The 26,873-nt window shown below is 42.4% G+C and overlaps 1 protein-coding gene across 1 annotated transcript; it reads left to right on the top strand.

Annotated features, from left to right (window-relative positions):
* The first annotated feature begins 1,290 nt into the window (after nt 1-1,290).
* LOC139454849 (sodium-dependent proline transporter-like) lies at nt 1,291-21,957 on the top strand. Its single transcript, XM_071236470.1, has 14 exons — nt 1,291-1,480; nt 7,044-7,175; nt 9,749-10,028; nt 11,755-11,887; nt 13,489-13,623; nt 14,864-14,967; nt 15,149-15,273; nt 17,052-17,164; nt 18,041-18,172; nt 18,917-19,016; nt 20,296-20,396; nt 20,583-20,750; nt 21,168-21,244; nt 21,801-21,957. Exons 1-14 carry the CDS (start codon nt 1,291-1,293, stop codon nt 21,955-21,957), a joined length of 1,947 nt encoding a protein of 648 aa, XP_071092571.1.
* Nucleotides 21,958-26,873: the final 4,916 nt, after the last annotated feature.

Raw genomic sequence — 26,873 nt, 5'->3', positions numbered from 1 at the left:
AAAATGTTTGGCTTCCAGCAGATTAGCTGCCTGGACTCTTTTAACACATTCTATAAGAATTGCACCAGATCTAGTTTTGGTGACATTCTTCACAGTTCCAGCAATACCCTGAATTGCTTTTTCTAATAAAAAGGGAGACCAGGAAGTCAACTGTTTTTCACTAGATTCAGCAACGATGAATCGAGGCCAGGTGTCGCGTTCAGAGTAACAGAGTCTTGTTGTCATATCTTCCTCATCATCAGTATCATCAGTATGATAACGTTTATGTTTTTTTAGGTTTTTAGTAGCCATGGTAGTATAGTTGTGTTTCACCTTCCTGGCTCCCCATCCACCAAGGAGCGTCAACAAGGGTGATGCCAAATGCCTGTGGGCCTCCAACAGGCGGCACCAAGGGATACAAAGAGGGTATACTTAAGCAGAAACATTACAAGGAATGAACTATCAGATTGGCCCATGAGCCACCGCCTTCTGAGCTTTAAGACTCTAGGCAAAATTGCAAATAATTCAACATATAAGCATTCATATTTGGTTTGAATACAATTTAAGCCGAAGTAAACTTTGCCAAATGAAAACTAAATTGGGTCAAATCTATGCTGATAAAGATAATGCACAGGGCACAGCATGACCAGCCGATTGATAGGACCGGGCCAATCCTACCACCCGTCTAGGTAAAGTTAGGGTCAAAGTGGTGTGTTGGACTGAGGAACGCTATTGGCGGCTCCGGCGTCCTCAACCACCAGACTCCCTTCCTCTACTGACACAGGGGCGCAACCCACGGCAAACAGGTTGCCCAATTTTGTCGCCTCTTACGACAAGCATTGGGGTGCTGTGAACACATTCTACCCCGGGTCGACACGGGGGAAGATCTATTAGCGTTACCCAGCACTCACCACGGGGAGGTTGCTCTTCACGAGTGCCAAACAACAAACAAAGAAACAAACAGTTATGTATTTCTGAAAGCCGCTTGAATACACACAACCTAAAAGCATAGTATTACCACACGAAGTGTAATGTATACAAACGAAATGTCGTGTTATAATATCCTCAAGATAATTCACCGAGCATATTGTTTTACATTTTGAATACGTTAATCGACATGTTTATTCGACCAATCTTTGGATATCCAAGTGAGATATTAACATATATAGATAAATTGAACAATTGTAAAAAAAAGTAATTTGCGGCAGCAGATGTTTATGGTTTCAGAACACCGTACACATATCATATAGATCAGAATGTGCAGGAACATCCAGACAACCAACGTCACGGTGTTTCATTGTGGAGACAAACATGGCAGAGAGTGAAATATTTCTTGACGATGTCTGTCGCAAAGAGTCGCGAGAGAATAGAAAAAGAAGTTCCTTAGCAACCAGAGAGGAATGGACGAAAAAGAGAGAGTACATCCTGTCCCTCCTTGGGTACACTGTGGGCCTTGGGTCTCTGTGGAGATTCCCCTACCTTTGTAACAGGAATGGCGGTGGTCAGTATGAAATGTGTATTCACACTGTAAATGTTTGTGGGGTCTTAAAAGGTAATCAAACAATGTTTGTATGTTATTATACATTTATACACCACATCAGCGGCACAACAGTGTTGAATGACTTTGATTTTTGGTTGGATTTGAAAGTTGTGATGGCGTTAAAATGTCGTCGTTGAATCAAAATCAGATACCAATGATGAAACAATGTTATACACAACACCAGCGGCACAACAATGTTGAAATGACTTTGATATTTGCCTGGATGTGAAAGTTGTGATGATGTTGAAATGTCAGCGTTGAATCAACATCATATATTAATGTTGAAACAATGTTTTGCTTCAACGTAGAAATAACATTGCTATTTGGCTGAATTTTAACATTGAATCGACGATCAATCAACACCAGATATTCATGACGAATTTTGGTTGGGTATAGGATCAATATTGGCTGCACTGATACATAAGCTCTATAGAATATATAATCAGTTCTAATGGAGTCCCATGTCACTAGTGGTCTGTCAGATACACGCAGGGTATTCTCTATCCGCTGTGCAGAGTTACCAGCACTTGGTAGTTTCAATTTTCGCGATATCACGAGATCTCGTCATTCTCCAACCCCTTAAAGCGAACCAGGAGTATTGACAGCCAAAAAACAAGACAAGCAAGTTGTCAAAATGACGATGTTTTTAATTTTGCTTGAAAAGAAAATACAATCTTTAAGTAACACCTTAACACGGAAAAGAATCAATTTCATCCCGGGATCACATCACTCAATCAATCCCCTTAGGATCATAACTCTACCCCTTTGAATACGCTCCCCAGAAAAAGAACACTCCCCTTATAGTATACTTTCTGCATACTGTAGTGGCGATAAGCAAAACCCTTCATTAATTAATAATTATTACGTATCCCAACCTTTAAACTAGCTATATATATCACCTCAAATATTTTTTCAATATATTTTCAACCAATGTCAAAATACTTTTTAATATAGATTAATACGTATCTACTAAACGCAACTTATTCATTCCTATCACGGACATGCGCAAAATGCACGTGCCAGGTGTGAAAATGCCCTTATTGCTCGGAAAAAGGGCTTGGAAAAAACTCTTGGATAAATACCCGCATGCAAATCTGATATAAAACGGGTGCGAAAATGTTCTTTGGCATTGGCGCATTCAGTTGCCAAAAGTGGACATGCCACGATTCACATGGGAACTGAGATAAAGGACAAATGGGAATGTTTGATAGGGGGGCAACTCAGGCCATGTAGCTGGGGTAATGTGCTGTTCGAGAAGGACGATACTGAGGTTAGTCAGCCGGTTTGGGCAGACAGCCAAATGAGCGGTAGACCAAGAAAGTCCACCCCTCAGGAAGACGGCATTTACCGCTGCTTCTCCTTGGGAGTAGATACCTCACAGCCGATACTGACTGGATAGTTGCTTTTTCTGACATTTTGAAAGTGGCGGCTCATTTTCGTTCGTGATCGAATATAGGACAAGTTACTTCTTCGCAAAACTTTTCGATAAAATGAATTTCTTCCGCTGGATTTAACATTACTCTGTTTTAAATACAACAATCACCCTTAAAAAATATAGCTTTGTTATTTTGTAGCTTTGTAAATATACGAGGTATGTCCTTGTGTTTATGAATAAAACTTCCTTGAAAGAATGGACTTTTTTATGTCTATTCCCGACAAGGGTACAATGTGTGAAGCCCATTTCTGGTGTCCCCCGCCGTGATATTGCTGGAATATTGCTAAAAGCGGCGTAAAACCATACTCACTCACTCACTTTTTTATAATATATATTATTTTATCGATATACTTATAAATTTTACGTATTATATGTGTACTATGTTTCCGGCTGTGCAATCAAAATGGTCTGGTTTCCTTGATCTATCAGCAGAATTTATATCATGTCCGTACCATTTTGGAAGACGGAAATCAGACTGTTCGCCAAAGACATTCATGTTAACTGTACCACCCTATATACTGAAGACGTGAAAATCAACAAACTCAAATCTGCTTGCATGTCAGTGACAGCTTCGAACGATCGAATGACAAGGTCGTCACCGGAATAAGAAAAGACAACCGCGATCCACTCACAGCGTTTTACGCTAGAGATGGGGGATGTTATTGTTCACATTTGGGATGTTTGGGGCCACAAAAACAGACGTCAGGCACACTTCCACGGAGCTTTCGAATGATTTGTATCGGAACTGTCAACTTTAAGTGATCTGGTCGTGCTGTCGTGTACGTTCATTCATGAACAACATCTCCCGAAACAGCACCACAAAATACGCTTTAAAGGGGACACCGATGGCACAACCGGATCATCCCAAGTAAGTCTCGATATCTGTCCAGATGATTTAAACAGACTTCATTTCACCACGCTTATCCTTTTACGTTAAATCAAATTGAAAGTAGCGAAAGTGGCCGGGTGCGTCACGCTCAAGGGGACCCTCGCTCTATTGATCGGTAGTCGTACATTGTAATTCGATTTATAGATCTAGCTCCAGGATATATAATATCTGTGAAACTCTATGCATAACGTATATAGAATGCAAACCGAATTTGATGCGTGTGACTATCTTGTTTGGTTTAATAAAGTGTTTGTAAATATCTCTCGTTCTCATGAATTTCTTCAGTTCTGCCCTGTAATCGCAAAATGAATGACGTCTCGCGATTTTTTATGAATGAAAAAAGTAGTCCCGATGTGACAGAGGTCACGGTTATCCAATCAAAACGAATGAAATAAGGTCAACCTTGTACGACACACGTGTGACGTACGGATTTAGTATCTTACCACCTGTATCTTCACCACGTGGGTAATTAAATATTGTACAAATCACATCGTTAAGAGTATCAGTCGTTTAGATTAACAATATGGTGATGGTTTGGTATAATTGCGATCCCTTCATTCAGTGGTCACTACTAGAGAACTATTTTTCCAACTCTAGTGTCTAATGTTTCCTATAACGCCCGCGCCTTTTCACGTATTACTCTTCAAACAAAGAAATGTTACATCAAGTTCCAAGGGGATATATTTTACTTTGAAAGGCAGTATCACAAAGAACAATAACAAATACATGGTCTGAGGTCATAAGCAAATCATGTCTCCAATAAGACCGATTCCTTGATCACAAAATGAAACGGCAATGATAATGAACAGCACGAGGTGGCGTCAGATTGTTAATGCCGGGTATGTCCACCATTAGCGTCTATCACTGCCTGACATCTCCTACCCATAGAAGCAATGAGATGTTGCACTGTGCGTTGTGGGATTTTCTGCCATTCCTGGTGTAGGAACTGGAACAGTTCTTGGAGTGTTCCTGGAGGTGGAAAACGTTGTCGAACTCGCCTGTCAAGAACATCCCACAAATGTTCAATCGGTGAGAGATCTGGTGATCGGGCAGGCCAGGGTAGCACGTTGATGTTGTTTCTTTGCAGGTACTCCTGACACACACGTGCAATATGCGGTCTGGCATTATCATGCTGGAAAATCCCTCCATGACGGTGCAGAAATGGCACAACATGACGTTGCAAGGTCTCATCCCTGTATCGTACGCCTGTCATTGCACCTGCAACTTGCACTAGATCTGTTCGGCCATTGTGAGTGATACCGGCCCACACCATCACACTTCCGCCTCCAAAACGGTCGGCCTGTTGCACACAGTTAGCAGCGTAACGTTCTTACGCCTCCTGGAAACCCTGGCTCTTCCATCAGCCCTGTTAAGCATGAAACGGGAGTCGTCACTGAAGAGAACTGTTCTCCATCATGCACGTGGTCGAACACGATGACGATTACTCCACTGAAGGCGTTCAGCGTAATGACGTGGGGTCAAGACGTTGCGTCTAACAGGCCTACGTGCTCGGATCCCTGCTTCTCTCAATCGGTTGCGAACTGTCTGATCGGAGATGCGTCTCAAACCAGGTACGCTGTTAACTGTTTGTGAAGCTCTTCTAAAGCGATCACGAAGATGCTGAAGTCGGATGTAGCGATCTTGTACAGAGGTGGTAACTCTTGGTCTGCCTGCACTAGGTCGATCATTAACACTTCTTGTCGTTGAGTACCGTATCCATAGCCTGTTGATGGTTGCGCGGGACACATTCATGGCTGAGGCAACAGTTTGTTGAGTCTGTCCTGCCTCCAGACGGCCTATTGCGTTGTGACGTTGCTCTTGAGTCAGACCGGGCCATTCTTTCATCAAGCAATACAGACAAACAGGTGAAGTGACGGGATTGAAAACCCTGCAGCTTTATACCCCTTTGTAACACACTGACTGTACGTGCAACGGAGCACGTGCAAACATTGGGCACATGTGGATCATTTTGTCGACCGTGTCTCGTAAATGATTCGTTTGGGCGACATATTCATTCTTTTGAGTACTACTGTGCAGGAAATGGCCCGCTTTCTAATTATGCATCATATTTTCAACACTTTATTCACTCACAATAATTTTGGACTGATTTTTCTGAATGTAACATTTCTTTTTTTGAAGAGTATATATATATGTTAATATTCAATGCTATCAAAATTAAATCATGTAATACCAGTTATGCACTACTGCTTATTATTTTAACCATTTGTAAGATAAGCAACAAAAAAACAACTCTGCACTGATAATGTAATTCCCGGATAGTTAAAAATGTAATTAATCCATATGCATGTATATATTCCATTTTTTAGTGTTAAACTCCCATTTGTCACAATGATTTTTTGCAATCAGTAATGCTTCTGATATAGCCGGAATCGTACAATGATCTGTGTTTAGCAGATATTTCTTTTGATTATGGAATGTTTGTTGTCGCTTTTATTGAACACAACGATCTGGTTTCAAACCTCAACCGTTCCTCGTTTGCATTTCACTTATGTGAGCACATTTCTCCTCCATTGGTAGTACCCTGCAACCCTGACTGTCTGATTATTACCAGCAGTGACAGTGGTACAATTAGAATAAACCTGGAAACGAAAGTCATGTGCCAAGCATGAGTTTTCCACTAGTGAGTGAGAGAGTGAGTGGGTGGGTTGGGTTTAACGCCGCTTTTAACAGTATTCCTGTTATATCACGGCGTGTCAGCTTAATGCGGGAGTAAAGCCCGAAGAAATGCAGGTCACGACGCGCGTGACACCATGTGATATAAATGAAATTATGTTCAAATACAACAACAACAACACACACACACACGCACACACACACACACACACACACACACACACACACTCCATAATTCATTAACTAAAATAATTTCTCCCATGATATATTTTTCAATGTTTACTGAGCACAGATGACCAGGTCGTTTAAGGCTCTGCAGATCTCCTTGTCTCCATCAAGCATAATGGGTGAACTTCCAATGTCTTCATTAATATGTTGTTTTTTATTTGTCAGCACCATGCCCATATTCATGGATTTTACCACAGTGGTAAACGACTAAAACCTTCATTTTTGGTTTTCCTGACACCTAAAAATGTTTTCTATTTTCGATGGTGGTCAATGAAGACGAATGATCACATGTGTCTTGTCGTCATTTATCTACTTGTCGTTTGTTTTGTTGTTGACAGGTGCATTTCTCATTCCTTACTTTATCGGAATTATCACGTGCTCTGTCCCGCTGTTTTTCCTGGAGATCACTATCGGCCAGTTCTCAAGCAGGAGTGCAGGACACGTGTGGGTCCTCTGCCCTCTGTTTAAAGGTCAGTTGTTGCCTCATTGTATTGTTAATTGCATGTCATATAACCATTGGAGGTACGGATGGCCCAGTCCACTTAGACGCCGGAATTCGCTGTACAAGGTTGCGTTCCCTGGGCACGATAGAAACGTATGATCGTGGGTTCGAATCCTGGCTCGCCTCAGTTATGTTTCTAGGTTTGTCAGCACCATATCCATGCTCGTGGGTTTCACCAAAATGGTAAATGTTTGAAACCTGCATCACTTCGGACTTTCCTCCCACATCAAGCTGACACGCCGTGGTATGACTTGAACTTTTCAAAGCGGCGTCAAACCCAACTTATCCACTCACACAAAGAAAATGTTTATCGGACATAGGAGCGACACTTTACATCCTTCGCAGCAGTCCTTTGTATTTCTGTTTCAAAATATATGTTCCATTTCTACGGTGGCCCATACCCGCCACTGGTGAGATCATATTTCACTGTAAGCCTCTATATATTATCTGGCGACCGCCAGATACTTCCACTGGTGAGATCATTTCCCCCTGTAAACCTCTATATTATATCTCACCAGTGGAAGTATCTGGCGGCGCCAGATACAATATAGAGGCACACAGTGAAAAATGATCTCACAAGTGGAAGTTTCTGGCAGCCGCCAGAAAAAATATAGAGGCATACAGTGGAAAATGATCTCACTGGTGGCGGGTATGGGCCACCGTACATCTGTTCACGAAGAACGCATCTTATGTCTAGGTTCTGATTTAAAGGACTGAGCCTTCAGGTTTAGAGACAGACCATACAGGGTGTAAGAATGTGATATGTTGTAGACACCGAGTGTATTAGTCACTACTAAAGCGAAAAGAGTCGGTGGTGTGGCCTTGTGGTTAATGCGTTCTCTCGTCACACGGAAGGCCCGGGTTTAATTCCCTAAATGGGTACAATATGTTAAGCCCATTTCTTATGATCCCCGCCTTGATATTGCTGGAATATTTCCAAAAGCGGCGTAAAACACTACTCATTCACTCAATTTACTAAATCCCAAAAGGCTAACTAGTCTGACATGAACAGCTTTGTTTGATTTTACTTGACAAAACATAATTCCTTGTCCTACCTCGTTACGTCTGTTCGAAATAAACTATAGAAACCCACATTTATATGCATCTTAGTACGGAGAGTGACTCCATCTATTATCTATACTACGGCGGTCTGTAAATAATCTGGGACACTTAAACCCAGCCGTAGATAGCAAGATCAACACTTCCCAGGTTACGATGACCTACTATCAACTAAGTCACTGAACCCGACCATCCCATCCTAATTTAAATCGGCAGTAGAGAAAAGTATTGTGCAAAGGTAACCTAGACTGGCTGGAATAAAATCAGCGCACGCTCACTGTATGATGTTATTCAGGCGTTTAAATTTCGTTACTCGGAAAATATTTTGAAATTAACACTGAAAAAATATAATCGCTAAGACTTCCTAAAACTTCGAATATAAATTTAAAGTGACAACGAATAACAACGGTCACGATAACGTCTTCATTTTGTTATTTTTTAAATACTCTGACTCTTTCACCACAATGGCTTCGTTCCGGAAGTGACGTCACCATCTCCATCTAACCGTTAACGTTGCACAGAATTTCCGTCGCTAATGGGAGTAATTTGATTGGATGACTCACTTTCGTGCTGTTCGAATCGGGCTCAAACCGACGCTACGATAGCGAATAGGTGGACGATATCGGGTGGTCAGGCTCGCTGATTTGGTTGATGCATGTCATCGTATCCCATTTGCGAGGATCGATGTTCATGATATCAATCATTGGATTGTCTGTCCCAGACTCGATACGTCACAGACCCCCGTCAGTTAGTTGGACTACTGCTGAGTGCGGCGTTAAGCTACAACCAAACAAACAATAATAGAACGGTTGAATATTCGAGGATGAGCATATGTTAGTCAAAGAAAGAATATATTGTTATCGTGTGATATTTGCTATATATTCTTTTGAAATATGATGATTTTTTTATACATATAAATATTTGAATATTATTAAATTTCCTTTGGTTCAGAAACATATGGTCACTGACAACTGAGGTTTATTGTTATAACTGGTGTGCGCCTGTAGCAAAACAGTCGGGCAAGAACTGACCATTTATCAGGAGCACCTGTCACCCAGGCGCATCTTTGAACATTAAATACTTCCTCAGTCGCCAGTATAGCCATTGTATATTGATAACCTTTCCCCAGATCACTAGCGTCCAAACAATGGACAGAGACAAAATGTATACTGAGTGTCTTATTCTTTTGAAATATGATGAAATTTTTATACATATAAAAATTTCATCAGATTTCAAAAGAATATACAGTAAAGTACGGTTATAACGAATTCAAAGGGACTACTAATTTTAGTTCGTTATAACCGTAGTTCGTTATAAGCATGTATACAGTATAACAACAGCAAATAGTCGGGACCCAAAAGTAAGTTCATTATATCCGTCAGTTCGTTATAAGCGTGTTCGTTATAACCGTAGTTTACTGTATAGCAAATATTACACCATAACAATATTATTACAGACTGTTATAAGCGTGTTTTGTTCCAGGTATCGGTATATCGCAGGTGTTATCCTGTATATTCGGAAGTGTGCTGTACAATGTGATAATTACCTGGTCCCTGTATTACATCTGCAATTCCTTCTGGTCCGTGTTGCCCTGGACAACGTGTGACAACTGGTGGAACACTCCCTTGTGTGTCAATAAGCTTGGGAACGTTTCATCCACCAGCGAGAACCACGCCAACACAAATGTAGTGGATGAACGCCTTTTCAACTCAGCATGGAGAAAGACGAATGCAACATTGACAGCATCAGAAGAATTTTGGCAGTAAGAGTCATACATGTCATATGTCATACATGGTATATTACCAGAGTACTAAACGCCCGGAATAAATGTGGAATAAATATGTACAGACATGCTTACCCTTTTCGCAAACACCTGGGCCCACTTGCACAAAGCGATCTTAGCGCTACGAGTATTGTAAGCCTATGTTAAAGTATGGGAGTTACGATCATGTTAGCGCTAAGATCGCTTTGTGCAAGTGGGCCCTTGTGTCATAACTGATTTTCAGTGATTCATGCATGTCATTGTCACCACTATTTTACCTTTTACGCCTAATGGCATCTGTTTTGGCAGATACTAGCAATCGAGACACGCTATTCTCTCCCGTTGCCGTTATATAGTTCTATCTTGATCATTTTACTTCATACAGAACGTTGCTACTCTTATCGTGCATATAAAACTTAAAATAAATGTATTTAATTCAAACCAAATATTAAATATGCATATGACATATGACAAATTGCATATATTGAATATTACACATAACTTTCTCTCAACGTTTCTACCAAATTTGAAGTACAGTAAACTGCGGTTATAACGAACTCAAAGGGACTACTAATTTTAGTTCGTTATAACCGTAGTTCGTTATAAGCATATATACAGCATAACTACAGCAAAAAGTCGGGGCCAAAAAGTAAGTTCGGTATATCCGTCAGTTCGTTATAAGCGTGTTCGTTTTAACCGTAGTCTACTGTAGTATCTTTGTGTGGTTAGTGCTAAGATGTGTGGGGAGGTGTATAAGTAAAATACATGCTTTGATGATAAAGACAATATCGCTGACGGTGAGGTGAGGTGAGGTGAAATTGGGTTTAACGTCGCGTCCAAGATTATTGCACTTATATAGCGACGTGCATGCACGTGTGTGTGTGGCTGCTTGTACTTGTCCGGACTGATGCCGATGTATAGTGCTAGCCCACTGAGATACCATGCCGCAGTTTAACATGAATACCCCACTCAGACACAGTATACTGACTCCGAGCCGACCAGTCCTTGTTTTAGCCCCTTAATGCCGAGCGCCAGACAGGGTAACAACAAGTACCACCTTTTAACGTCTTTTGGTATGACGCGGCCGGGGATCGAACCCCGGACCTTCCGCTCCCCGGGCGGACGCTCTACCACGAGACCACGGAGGCGGTCCGATGGCTGACGGGTACCATGATCTTCGTCTGAAGAAATCACAGCAAGCATACTATTTTCATCCTGTTATTTTTGACATATTGCCATACAAATATCACCGCTTTGTTTCTCAATGGGATTTCAGACGATAACGTAAACAAATATAACACTCTTGAGGCCAATTCGGTTGAAGTTTACAATACAGATTGAACGGTACTAATTCGTTTGATAGTCACATGTGAAACATTGTAATGTTATGGCTGTCTATATCTTTCTCGTTCTTAGCACTATCAATTGAGTCAAACTTTAAGTTCATAAAAAGATAAATTTCCATCCCACTGGTATACTCACCGACTACAAATATGTTTGTGTGTTTGTTTGTTGTTTAACGCCGCACTCAGCTATATTCCAGGTATATGACGGCGGTCTGTAAATAATCGTTTCTGGACCAGACAATCCAGTGATTGACATCATGAGCATCGTTCCCTGCAATCGGGATAAAATTGACATGCATCAACAAATCAGCGAGTCTGACCACCCGATCGGCGTTGAACAACAAACCAAACCAAACCAAAAGTTCCATTTACTGTGACAGATACGGCACACTGAGGGTGTCGAGTGGAGTCGACAGCGTCGGGTCAGTCCAGGTCCATCTCCTCCTCTGTAACCTTGCTTCCTGGGTTGTCGTGTTCCTCTGTCTCATGAAAGGCGTCAAGTCTGTAGGAAAGGTGAGAAGCACCATTCGCAAAGCCACCACCGCACTGATTTCTTTATCTGATCTCATTAGGTTGGCCCCATGGGGATTTTATAGACAGAATTATCCCCAGCAGGGCCCAACCATGTAGTAATTTAAGATTGTATTATTGTATTGTTTGTTTTTTAACGCCGCACATGCCTGTCATCATCTCAATGTCGTCGCTGAGTCTCTTTGAACCTACAAAACTGAGAAGCGACGTTAACACCGTGAGACTGTAGGATTTGTTTGGTGAAACAGGTTTTGTCTGTTTGTTGTTTAATGTCGCACTCAGCAGTATTCCAGCTATATGACGGCGGTCTGTAAATAATCGAGTCAATCCAGTGATTGACATTTGCATCGATCCACGTAATTGGAATACGATGACATGCATCAACCAAGTCAGCGAGCCTGACCATCAGATTCCGACAGTCACCTCTTAAAACAAGCATAGTCGCCTGTGACGGCAAGAATGGCTTGCTGAAGACCTATTCTATCCCGTATCTTCACAGGTTTTGTTTGTTTGTTGTTTAATGTCGCACTCAGCAGTATTCTAGCTATATGACGGCGGTCTGTAAACAATCGAGTCTGGACCAGACAATCATGAGCATCGATCGACGTAATTATGATACGATGACATACATACATAGTAATTTTAGAGATATTTGAGGATGTTTACGATGCACAAAACCATTCCCTGGAAAAAGAAGCCGAACGGTTTGGGGACCCACTCAAACACACAACACATCATTTTTCAGAACATCAAGCAAGTCCTGTGAAGGATTTCCTTTTGGGGTTAAAGGGAAAAGTAATATTTACCCGCATGTTTGAGAACAGATCACACTCTTCCAAACATATAATGGTCGACCCTAGCATATGCGTGTAGCCTTATTTTCGGCTAAAATGGAACGGGTGGTCAGGCTTTTGACTTATAACCTCTCTCCGTGCCCCGATGGCGTGGACCTTCTCCCACGCCCCCAGTCACTGGCTTGCCTGATCCAGACTCGATTGTTTAAAGGCTGCCATGCCTTGTATATAGTTGGAACATATCCGACTGATGCATAAAGCAACATTCACAGACTCATATAGTCGCTGTAACAATGCCGTTAGTGGTGGCATATTGTACTAACGACCCGTGAAAATTCCGGGGTAAAATAGGTCTTCAGCAACCCATACTTGCCGTAAAAGGTGACTAACGGGATCCGGTGGTCAGGCTCGCTGACTTGGTTGATACATGTCATCGATCCCAATTGCGTGGATCGATGCTCATGATATTAATCACTGGATTGTCTGGTTCAGACTCGATTATTTTACAGATCGCCGTCATATAGCTGGAATATAGCTGAGTGCGGCGTTAAACAACAAACAAACAAATACTGTACTAACTCTGGGTTGAGTGTTGTCCTCACTTGATACTTTGTTTGTTTCTTTTGTTTGTTTGTTGTTTAACGCCGCACTCAGGAATATTCCAACTATATGACGGCGGTCTGTATATAATCGAATTGGACCAGATAATCCGGTGACTGACATCATGAGCATCGATCTACGTAATTCATTCCTAACCACTCAATTAAGACTACTGGTTTGTATATACAGGTGGTTTATGTGACTGCGTTGATGCCGTATATCCTGCTGACGGTGCTGCTCATAAGGTCGTGCATGATGCCGGGAGCAGGGGAGGGGATACTGTTCTTCTTACGTCCAGACTTCTCACGACTAGCTTCCGTTCAGGTTCATAAAATATCTGTCAAACAATGTCTTTAAATTCATCTTTGTTTTAATCAGATTTCGCAACACATCTGTCTTGGTACTCCAGCGTGTCATCCACAGCAATGTTCCTCTGAACACCAATCATTCGTAGCTGTTGTACATTGACTTTACTCGGATGTATATATACTGCATTTATCTATATCTATGATTATCTTGATAATCACACATGATACTGACAAGCTCCCTTGATTTATTAATTCCCACGCTGTAAACTTTCCCTTACCCTTCACAACACAGACTGTGTGGTAAACTGTTTATCGGTTTAACGTCACTGTACCATAGAAGACTTTATTTGATATATCAACTAAAGCCGGTTTTATAGTACCAACCCACTGAGATACCATGCCGCAATGTAACATTCGGGCACAGAACACTGACTCCGAGCCGACCAATACTTGTTTTATCCCCGTTATGCCGAGTACCAGGCAGGGTAACAACAAGTCAAGAACCATCTTTTATGACGCGGCCGGGAATTGAACCACTGACCTTTCACTCTCTAGGTAGACACTCTATCTGCTAGACCAGAGAGGTGGACCTCATTAATTGACAGAGGAGTAGCGTAGTACAATCAATGTTTGAGAAAGAAGTACTTGCTTCTGAGTTGACGCGGTCATTCATAAAGTCAAAACGTTCCGTGAATAAGTTTGGTTTTACGCCGCTTTTAGCAATATTCCAGCAATATCACGGCGGGGGATACCACAAATGGGCTTCACACATTATACCCATGTCGGGAATCGAACGCGGGTCTTCGGCGTGACTAGCGAACGCTTTAACCACTAGGCTACACGACCGCCCCACTCAGTCTCAGCGATTAATATTATACTTCAGTGTGAAAGACCGAGATCTCTAAAGTTGTGAAAAGATATATTTTCATAGCAGGGAACATATATAACACTTTATATTTCACTGCAGTGACCATAACACATTGACGGAACTCTTTGTTTACAAAAGTTACCTCCCCACAAATTATCCCTCCTTAATCGTAAATGTATTCTGCTGGAAAACAACATGGAACATGAGTGAAAATATCTCCTTTTCCTTTTCACTCGATGAGAGACACATGATATTACACTCGACGTATGGAATATCCTCAATATATCTATATCGCTTTGCTATAGGATGCTGAATTATGTTGTATATGTAAAATCCATTATCATGCCACGCCCTTATAATACAGCACTGGTGACCCTGTACTGTACAGGTGTGGTTGGAAGCGCTGCTCCAGGGGTTCTATTCAACGAGCGTTACCTACGGCGGACTGATCACCATGAGCAGCTACAACAACTTCAACAACAGACCATTGAAGTAACCTGTCATACCTAACTTCTGAAATTAATTTCCAAACAGCGTGGTCTTTAATAGTGATCACGGTGGTGATAGTAACACAATTATACGTTCTTAAACCAATAATTACCTTAATGATATTATTCCATTCTAAAATTTGACATGTGATCTGATTTTAATATTTTGATGTCTTGTATTTCAGGGACTTGGTGTTGGTTACCGTCATTGGTCAAGCCAGTAGTATATTCTGTGGTCTTGTGGTCTTCTCTACTCTCGGCTTCATGGCGCACCAGGCGCAGATACCGATATCAGAGGTTGTATCATCCGGTAAATATATCTGTTCCTTACTTATTGTTATATATTTTCATTAACAAATGGACCGGTATAGTGGCAGAGCGTCCATACGGAGATCGGAAGGTCAGGGTTTCGATCCCCGGCCGCGTCAAAAGACGTTAAAAGAAGGTACTTGTTGTTACCCTGCCTGTTGTCCGGCATTCAGAGGCTTAAAAACGGACTCGTCGGCTCGGAGTCAGTATACTGTGCTTGAGCTGGTTATTCGTGTATAACTGCTGCATGGTATTTCAGTGTGCTAGCACTATAAAATCGGCATTAGTCCGGACTAGTACAAACACACACACAGGTGAATGTATAAGCTGTATAAGTGAAATTATCTTGGACGCGACGTTCAACCCCATTTCACCTCATTAAGGCATGTGTTCGAACAATGACAGAGATGCGTATGAGCTGTGGCGGAGATGCGTTAAACTGTCGCAGAGAACTCTGAAGGAAATGATGATGTGATGATGATGATGATGATGATGATGATGATGATGAACAGCCTATGTGACAGCTGACCTATCTCTTCATAATCACACCAACTACGCCTACCTGTAACATTGAATCAATGAAGAGATTTTGAACGTGACGCCCGAGCTTGTTCCAGGGAATTACAGGGATCTCGGGTGGCCCAGTCGTCTAAGGCGCCGCGATTTGTTGCGTCCCTGGGCACACAAGAAACCTATGATTGTGGGTTCGAATCCCGGTTCGCCCCGATTATGTTTCTAGATTTGTCTGCACCATACCCGTGCTCGTGGGTTTCTCCGAAGTGGTAAACGTCTTAGACCTGCATCACTTCGGGCTTTCCTCCCACATTATGCTGACACGCCGTGATATAACTGGAATACACTTTAAACTCAGTTAATGAGAAGACAGTTGAAGAAGTTTCAGTTGCCACACCTATTATGATGGGAAACGCCAATACAAAGCTAGGTTGAGAAGTACCAAATTAGCTAACCATGGACACTACAGTGTAGCATGAGCTAAACCATCTAAAAGGTGTAATGTAGAAATATAAAACGTCAACGCCAGAGAAAACCATCCTCGATTATCCGACGGAACAGATTCCATTGGGCAGAAGAGCAGACGTGGAGACAATTGTGTAAATGGACCACTGAAAATCATTGATGACACCAGGTCTTCACAAAAAATGTAACTATGTCCTGCTCGACCTGCAGCACCTGCCACTCACAATATAAAAAATATGTGTTCGTTTCCTGTCGCCACACAGAAGTACTGAAAGGATATCTATAGAAAAATATAAGATGAAAAAGACTAACCCACACGTTAAATTTATGTTTTTATGTTTGTTATAATTTCCATTTCGCAAACGCATTCCATGTGTGTGTAGAGTTTTGAGCAAGGGTATCATATCCTTATGATTTGGTCCATAACACACTCAGGACATTTCACGTACGTGCAGTCTCAGACACCGAAATTAGATGAGCAGAGTTGTTCGCCCTTGGTTTGTCGACACCATGGCAAGTTTCTAAGGTTTCACTGAAAGTTTAAGTCCAGGTACTTTGTCATCTAGAGCTGATCTCAACATCAAGCTGACCCGTGATAATTAAAAGACTGCTCATAGAGGGGTTAAAACTCACTCATACTGAAGACGCGGCGTTGGGGTAGTGGTTTAAGCGTTCGCTCGTTACGCCGGAGGCTCGAGTTCAATTTCTCCAATGTGTGAAGCCTATTTCTTATGTTCCACGTTGTGATATTGCTGGGACATTTTTGCAGGCGGCGTAAAACTAAATTCATGTCTGTTGCAGGTTCTGGTCTGGGGTTCATCATCTACCCAGAGGCCATCGCCCAGCTTCCGGTGTCTCAGCTGTGGGCAGTCCTGTTCTTCCTCATGCTCTTTGTGATGGGAATAGATTCTTTGGTATGCAATACTTAAAACGTTGTGATGTTATCAGATGACTTCTAATGACACGTTAACCTGATGTTCAATAGATTCTCTGGTATACAAACGTTGTGATATTATCAGATGACTTCAAATGACACGTTAACCTGATGTTCAATAGATTCTCTGGTATACAATAGTTAAAACGTTGTGATATTATCAGATGACTTCTAATAACACGTTAACCTGATGTTCAATAGATTCTGTGGGATACAATATTTAAAACGTTGTGATATTATCAGATGACTTCTAATGACACGTTAACCTGACGTTCAAAGGTGTTTTAACGCCAGATGGAAAATACACCACCATCTAACATTTAAAACGCATGTGCCATGCAAATGATGATTGAACAGTAATTAGTGAGTGAGTATGGTTTTATGCCGCATTTTAGCAATATCGCATCTGGGACACCAGAATCCAACAGTAACATGATCTACTAAATAAATGTCTAAAGAGTGACTGTGCGTCACACTTAGCAATATTCCAGTCACCACGAGGGCTACTAAGTGTGGGCCTTATACATTATACCCTTCTTGGGAATCAAACCCGGTTCTTGGGTTCAAGGGCGGTAGGGTAGCCCCGTGGTTAAAGCGATAGCTTTCCATGCCAGCACCGTGAAGATAGGTTAGAATTGGTCTTCAGTAACCAATATCTGTCGTAAGAAGGAACTGACGAGACCTGGTTGATGCATGTCATCGTGTCCCAATTGCCTTGATCGATGCTCATGATGCCAATCACTGGATTGTCTGGACGAGACTCGATTATGTACAGACCGCTATTGAATAGAGCGGAGATAAACAACAAACAAACAAACTTTGTGAAACTGCTGAAGCTAACTTGGTACGTTCGCAGTTTGGGATGACGGAAACTAACATAGCTGGAATCATAGACGCGTGCCCACAACGGCTTCAACAACGGAGGACGTGTGTCACTGCTGGGGTGTGTCTAGCTAGCTTCGCTGTGTCCATTCCCTTTGTAACCGAGGTACGTATATCTCATGGCCAAACCTGTTTGTTTCATTGAGGTCTGATCTCTGACATGACTTGGATTCAGTATTATATGGATATGCTAAGACAGGTACATAAATACGGTTATAACGCACTCAAAGGGACAACTAATTTTAATTCGTTATAACCGTTGTTCGTTATAAGCATATATATACAGCAAATGGACGGGACTCAAAACAGTTCGTTATATCCGGCAGTTCGTTATAAGGATGTCCTTTATAAACGTTGTTTACTTTATTATTATGATACTTAAAGAGAACAATTTCCAGTGATTCTGGAATGAATGCTGCGAAATATGACCAAATTTGCCATGTCGTTTGAAGGTTTGATAATTCTAAATGTAAACAAACGTTACAAATGAAGAAAGTCATTGTTGATCAAAGATATTATGCCTCTTTAATTAGCAACTCTTTACAAACGAAACGATCCGTGAAAATCCGGGATAGAATAGGTCTTTAGCAACCCATGCTTGCCGTTAAAGGTGACCATGCTCGTCGTAAGTGGCGACTAACGGGATCGGGTGGTCAGGCTCGCTGACTTGGTTGATACATGTCATCATATCCCAATTGCGGCGATCGATGCTCATGATGTCAATCACTTGACTGTCTTGTCCAGACACGATTATTTAAAAGAGAGTCGTCATACAGCTGGAATACTACTGACTGCGTCTTTAAACAACAAACAAACAACAAATGAAACACTGATGTTATCCCCTATGCAGGGCGGAATCTACCTCTTCCAGCTGCTAGACTGGTATGCCTCTTCCTTCAACGCACTGCTCATTGGCTGCCTCGAGTGTGTCGCCATCAACTGGATCTATGGTAAAACCTTAAAACAAAATATCACAAACGTCATTATTTCTTAGGTATGCAAATTATGTGAGTGGCTGAAGTTACTACCGAAGGAGGTCATGCACTGCTCATTGGCTGCCTCGAGTGTGTCGCCATCAACTGGATCTATGGTAAAACCTTAAAACACAATATCACAAACGTCATTATTACTTATGTATGCAAATTATGTAAGTGGCGGGAGTTACCACTGAAGGAGGTCATGCTTATATATTTTCACCACGAATTCAAAGGGACCGCTAATTCTAATTCGTTATAACCGTGGTTCGTTATAACCGTAGTTTGTTATAAGCATATGAATCACTGAAGGAGGACATGCTTACCCACTTCGCTAACTCCTGATGTCATCATTGACAGTCACTTATCCATTTATATATTTTTCACCACTACAGTAACCTACGGTTATAACGAACTCAAAGGGACCACTAATTGTAATTCGTTATAACCGTAGTTCGTTATAAGCATATATATACTGCATATATACAGCAAATGGACGGGTTCTAAATGAGTTCGTTATATACGGCAGTTCGTTATAAGGATGTTCGTTATAAACGTAGTTCACTGTATTTTGCATTTTGCACTCAATGGAATCTACGCCCATTGTTAACTGATAGTTCTGGCGTTGACATTTTGTATTTTAAATCATACTGACGCAGCACTCCCGGATGTGTGTAGATGTAGTGTTACAGTTTGTGAACCGGAGAGTTAGTAAACTCATTGCATTGCGGAGTTGCGTCCCTTAGGCATGCCAGAATCTTATGATCACGGGTTCGAAACAGATTCGTCTAGTAATAATCACCGTACTCGTAGTCGTAGGTTTCACGCAAGTTGTAAACGCCTACGATGATGATGATGATGATGATGATGATGATGATGATGATGATAGCCGAGATAATGCTATTCCACTCACTAATTTTGACAGTATAACCGAGATACATTACCTGTTTCACCCGTGAAGATACGGGATAGAATAGGTCTTCAGCAAGCCATTCTTGCCGTCACAGGCGACTATGCTTGTTTTAAGAGGTGACTGACGGAATCTGATGGTCAGGCTCGCTGACTTGGTTGATGCATGTCATCGTATTCCAATTACGTGGATCGATGCAAATGTCAATCACTGGATTGACTCGATTATTTACAGACCGCCGTCATATAGCTGGAATACTGCTGAGTGCGACGTTAAACAACAAAGAAACAAAACCTGCTTCACCAAACAGTCTCACGGTGTTAACGTCGCTTCTCTGTTTTGTAGGTTCAAAGAGACTCAGCACCGACATTGAGATGATGACAGGCAGGCGATTTCCAGTGTTGCTTAAAATCATGTCATCTTATTTGACGCCTTTCATACTCTTTGTAAGTTCACACCAGAGAGTTTATTAGATCAAGATTTGATGTTATATCTTGTGCACCCGTGCAAAACCGGGTAGAATAGGTCTTCAGCAACCCATGCTTGTCGGAGAAAGAATCAAATCAAATATTAACTTAAACAAATCCAGGCATGTGCACTTGTATGTACAGAGTGGTTTCATTTACTTTCAGGCTTCCTTGATATGCTCCCTGTTTCTGTATAACCCGCCGAGCTATGGCGAGTACATCTACCCTGAATATGCAAAGGTGATTGGTATCATGGTTGCGGTGGTGATGTCGTTGCCCATACCTATCACTTTGGTGGTCCTAGTCGTCAAGGGAAAAGGGAGCCTTTGCGAGGTACGTTTTTACGCATTGTACTTTACGACTCAAGTATTTACAGACCGACGTCATATAGCTGGAGGGGCACGGGTGGCCCAGTCGTCTAAGGCGCCGCGATTCGCTGTGCAGAGCGAATCCCGGTTCGCCCCGATTATATTTCTAGGTTTGTCAGCACCATACCCGTGCTTGTGGGTTTCGCCGAACTGGTAAACGTCTGATACCTGAATCACTTCGGGCTTTCCTCCCACGTTAAGCTGACACGCTGTGATATTACTGGAATACTGTTAAAAGCGGCGTTAAACCCAACTCACTAACTCACCATGTAGCTGGAATATTGCTCAGTGCGACATTAAACAACAAACAAAAACAAACAAACGAATACGAACATAGGTCTACAACTTATCCAAGCCTTCCTGGGAAACATTTCTTTTGCAGCGCCTGAAATTTGCAAGCAGACCTTCACCCGAGTGGGGACCATCACGAGCTGAAGACAAGGAGATATACCTTCAGAGCATGATCCACAGAGCACGATCCACAGAGCATGGTCCACAGAACATGATCCACAGAGCATGATCCACAGAGCATGGTCCACAGAGCATGGTCCATAGAGCATGATCCACAGAGCACGATCCACATAGCACGATCCACAGAGCATGGTCCAAAGAACATGATCCACAGAGCATGATCCACAGAGCACGGTCCACAGAGCATGATCCACAGAGGATGATCCACAGAGCACGGTCCTCAGAGCACGATCCACATAGCACGATCCACAGAGCACGGTCCACAGAGCACGGTCCACAGAGCATGATCCACAGAGCACGATCCACAGAGCACGGTCAACAGAGCACGGTCTACAGAGCACGGTCCACAGAGCTTGGTCCACAGAGCACGATACACAGAGCACGATCCACAGAGCACGGTCCACAGAGCATGATCCACAGAGCACGATCCACATAGCACGATCCACAGAGCACAGTCCACAGAGCATGATCCACAGAGCATGATCCACGGAGCACGATCCACAGAGCACGATCCACAGAGCACGGTCAACAGAGCACGGTCTACAGAGCACAGTCCACAGAGCTTGGTCCACAGAGCACGATCCACAGAGCACGATCCACGGGATGCTGGCTTGCTATCAATGTACCACGTATTACTGAGGTACTGGCTGTGTATCGATAGGACAATCACTGATATTAAGCTAGACAATTCTCATCACTGATCATTCTCTAGCGTTGTCATTTTAAATTTACTGGAGATGTCACGATTTACTGGAGTGCGAACTTGATATCATTTGTGAATAAACCACACGAGAGCCCTCTTAACAAATCTCCAAGAAAATATTTCAAATCAAGAACGTAACTGAAAATGCCAATGTGACACTTCACTGATTTCAGATATTTTACAAATGCTTCTTTTACTAACACTCAAATTTACGCCAGAGACAACCGAAGCGGTCAACACGACTGGGAAAAGATTGCATGTTAGTTTACACCGACATCCCAACTGGAAGTAACGTTAACTGAATGAAATGCCTTTTTAAACTGGAAAACAAAAGTTGCTGAAACAGATATGTCAAGGATAACACACAGTACCGATAATCGAGATGAAGGAAGCGTTATAAAATATGTGTCAATGTCGGCGTACATCAGATAGATCTCGAAGAAAATATACCAAACAAAAAACAGTTAGGGATCATGAATATTTTTGGGAATATTTTTTTATAATGAAGAACGAACACACAATTTCATTTAAAAATATCTTCAAATAATTTTATTATCCCCCAACTATTAGTTCAGTGCTTTAGCCGAACGATTCCATTCAGATCAACTCGGCTGAATCCACGACCGCCATAATACCCCGTGCAGCAATGCATGGCGTAGGAATATGACCTGAATCCACGTAACGCCGATTCCTTCCGCATATATTTCGTATAACCAGGTAGTCTATATAAGATTATACACTGTCTGGAATATCAGAACGGACAGCTTTTTACATGTTTTCTTTGTCTTCAAGAAATAATGTATGGAGACAAAACCCCAACGGAAACGATTTAAACGGTTATATCAGGTGCACGACCGTCAACATGATAGTCATGTACCGCTAGTAGTGAGTGAGTGAGTGAGTGAGTGAGTGAGTGAGTGAGTTTGATTCTACGTCGCTTTTAGCAACATTCCAGCAATATCACGGCGGGGGACACCACAAATGGGCTTCACACAGTGTACCCCCATGTCGGGAATCGAACCGGGTCTTCGGTGTAACGAGCGAACGCTTTAACCACTAGGCGACCCGACCGCCCCGCTACTAGTCAGTTTTCGCCATACTACTATATGATATATTTACTATTCGCCATATTATTATATAAAAGTAAACGACCAGCGTTACTTTGTAACGCCCAAGCGGCTTTAAACACTATTTCACCCATCCACGAAAGTTATACAGACTCCTTATCTGAAAACTGAATTCAACAAGAAAAAAACTGGCCTGTCTCACAGTAGATAAACAGGCCAGAACAGATAAAACTGAAACACGTCATTTGTTCATTAAACACCAGTGGCACCTGTCACAAACACAAAGGCAAATCAATAGCGTAACTTTGTAACGACCGAGCGGGTTTAACACTATAAGTTATACGGATTCACAGCCCAGGTAACTTTAATTCGTGACCTTCTAACCTGATCACAACAAAAACCTGGTCTGTGGCAGAGTAGATAAACAGGCCAGAAGGGATTAAACTGAAACACACCAGTTGTGCATTACACACACAAGTGTACACGATGTTCCCAGCCTTCGTCGTTTGTGTCCTGCTCTTGGCTGGTGAGTGTGTGTGTGTGTGTGTGTGTGTGTGTTTGTGTGTGTGTGTTTTTGTGTGTGTGTGTGTGTGTGTGTTTGAGTGTGTGTGTGTGTTTGTGTTCGATTGTGTGTGTTTGAGTGTGTGTGTTTGAGTGTGTGTGTGTGTGTGTTTGAGTGTGTGTGTGTTTGAGTGTGTGTGTGTGTGTTTGCGTGTGCGTGTGTTTGTGTGCGTGCGTTTGTGTGTCTGTGTTTGTGTGTGTGTTTGAGTGTGTGTGTGAGTGTGTGTTTGAGTGTTTGTGTGTGTGTTTGTGTGTGTGTTTGTGTTTGAGTGTGTGTTTGAGTGTGTGTTTGTGTGCGTGTGTTTGTGTGTGTGTGTGTGTTCGAGTGTGTGTGTTTGTATGTGTGTGTTTGTGTGTGTGTTTGAGTGTGCGTGTGTTTGTGTGTGTGTGTTTTGAGTGTGTGTGTGTGTGTGTGTTTGAGTGTGTGTGTGTGAATTTGAGTGTGTGTGTGTGTGTTTGAGTGTGTGTTTATGTGTGTGTGTTTGAGTGTGTGTGTGTGTGTGTGTGTGTGTGTGTGTGTGTGTGTGTGTGTGTGTGTGTGTGTTAGCCCCAGATGCCAGTGTGGCTTCTGTCGTGACAAGGAAGTTTTTGCGAATGGAGTTCAAGGCGTCACTGTTATCTAACTAAACATATTGTCAGGGGTTCTTTCACTGTGTGTCAGTTTAATGTGGAAGGAAATCCTAAATTGTAACAGTTGCATCATCTTATCACTTTGATGAGACCCACAGTCATGACTATACTGATCAGGTCGACTCTGGGATTCGAACATGTGATCATCGGATCATCTGGTAACTCTCGCATTTCTGCGCCACAAAAGACTTGAGGGTTCAAGTACCCAAATTATTTATTAGAATTTAACTTTCATGAACTAATTCAATTAGTTCATCGGGTGGTCAGGCTCGCTGACTTGGTTGATGCATGTCATTGTATCCCAACTGAGTGGATCGAAGCTCATGATGTCAGTCACTGGATAGTCTGGTCCAGACACGATTATTTACAGACCACCTTCATATAGCTGGAATAGTGCTGAGTGCGGCGCAAAACAACAAACAAACAAACTCACCGCAGTGAAACACCCTTGTCTGTATCACAACAACAACAACAACAAACACAGTTTTCTGTCGTCTGTGAACAACGTTACCCGGAGTTACTCTCGTCGACTTATGTCTGTTTCAATAACGATTGTCATAAACTCAACTTATCCTGGCTTACAAGTACTATCAAAGATTTCTGGCACGCCAAAGAGAGGCAACTGTGCACAGCGAATTGCGGCGCCTTAGCCGTTTTGGTTACTTGTGCCACTTACCGGGTTAGAATAGGTCTTGACGCAGATGCAAGTCAATCAAAAATCCTGCACTTTAATACCGTTCATAGTGCTGCTGCACGTGCAGTACGTGCACGTGCAGTACGTGCAGCTCTATGGCCCTTTGTTAAATGCACTTACCTCTGAGAAACCATCAAGATCCGGGTTAGAATATGTCTTCAGCAACCCATGCTCGCCGTAAGGCGACTATGCTTGTCGTACGTTCTCGGTAGTCTGTGAACAAATTTACCCGGAGTTACTCTCGTCGACTTGAAATAATGTATGTTTTTCAAATATGTTTTACAGGACCGGGGATACTGCGGCGGTCATGGTGGCACGCCAGGGTACTTGTTGGCAGGACATTTGAAGGCAATAAAGCAAACCATGTCCAACAATCGGCGTTTTTTTTAAGTCATCCTTTTCAGTCAGGGGCTAATGCTGATAACGTAAACTTACTATCCGTGAAAGTATCGGATCAAGTGTTTCACAAGTGGATCCTCTCATTAGCTAATGGAGACAACTCTGTACATCGATCTCTGTATTCGTCACCATTCGCATGTTTCCATAACTTACAACGAGGCTTGTCCCACTCACGAAGGGCGCCATGCGTCGAACGGCGCAAGCCAATCAGAAAGCGCGTAAGGATATTGGTAAATATAATAAAATATAATCCGGTGTAATCAAATTAATTTTGGGAATACGCTTTATTTATGAAACGTGGAAAAATGTAGATTGTCGGTTCCACACCGCAGTGTGTACGGAGAACAGAATTGTGTGATAGTAATTGAAGTTGTTACTTGTAGATCAATGTTGTTTAATAGATTTGTACGCGTGTGTTTGTTAACATTCAGGAAACGGCTCTCTTGACTGCGACATCCGTTCATTTGAACTATCACTAAATTTTAGTCATGGCTTTCCAAAACTTCATTCAGTGTAATATCCATTTCGATGGTACACCAAGGGATTAACAATGTATCAAAGTGATTAACTTATTGATCACCTATTTCAAAACAAAGTGCTGACAAAGCTGGGATCAGGAAGAATCTGGGATTCATAGATGTGATCATCAGAATCTGGCAAGGGACCCAACTCCTTTACTGTATTGTATACAACCCAAGCTGCGCGTGAGGCACATTAAGTCCACATTCACCATTACATCCTAACGGGTACCCATTCACTACAGGGAGAACAGAGGTATATTTCGAGCCAAATTACTTGCCAAGGAGACACCACATGTAGTATATGACTCACCGTGGGGCAGTACCGAACCCCCAGGAGTGAGTGAGTGAGTGAGTTGGGTTTAACGCCGCTTTTAACAGTATTCCAGTTATATCACGGCGTGTCAGCTTAATGTGGGAGGAAAGCCCGAAGTGATGCAGGTCTCAGACGTTTACCACTTCGGTGAAACCCACGAGCACGGGTAAGGTGCTGACAAACCTAGAAACATAATCGGGGTGAACCGGGATTCGAACCCACAATCATAGGTTTCTGGCGTGCCTAAGGGACGCAACTCTGCACAGCGAATCGCGGCGCCTTAGACGACTGGGCCACCCGTGCCCCCCCCGAACCCCTAGGAACACCCAGGGGTCAAGATACAGCCTACTCTCCGAGACCAACATTGTTTAATTTCGCCCGATTTGTGACCTGGGTGCTGTGCAGAGGACAACTTATCAGTATTTCTTAGTCACGGACAATATCATGGCGTACAATCTAGTGTTGTGAAGTCATAATTGCGTTATGAAATTCCGGAATGAGAAGTGTCGACGCTGTATTAACCTTGAAGTTTACTCATGCAACTTAACGCTACATGACAGGGCATAACAATTAAGATTTTTTCTGATTGGAGAAAAAATCACCCACAATAAGTCAAGTCTTTTCTTGGTGATGTGGGAGCATTTCGCTGTGCAGATCCGCGTCACTTGGACACGCCAGGAACCTATGATTGTGGGTTCGAATCCTGGTTTGCCCCGATGATATGTCTAG

Source organism: Haliotis cracherodii, unplaced genomic scaffold (assembly GCF_022045235.1).
Source record: "Haliotis cracherodii isolate W230 unplaced genomic scaffold, xgHalCrac1.p SCAF_11, whole genome shotgun sequence".
Classification (NCBI taxonomy): Eukaryota; Metazoa; Mollusca; class Gastropoda; order Lepetellida; family Haliotidae; genus Haliotis; species Haliotis cracherodii.
The sequence above is the reverse complement of the archived record's forward strand: the minus strand, read 5'-3'. Positions and strand labels throughout refer to the sequence as shown.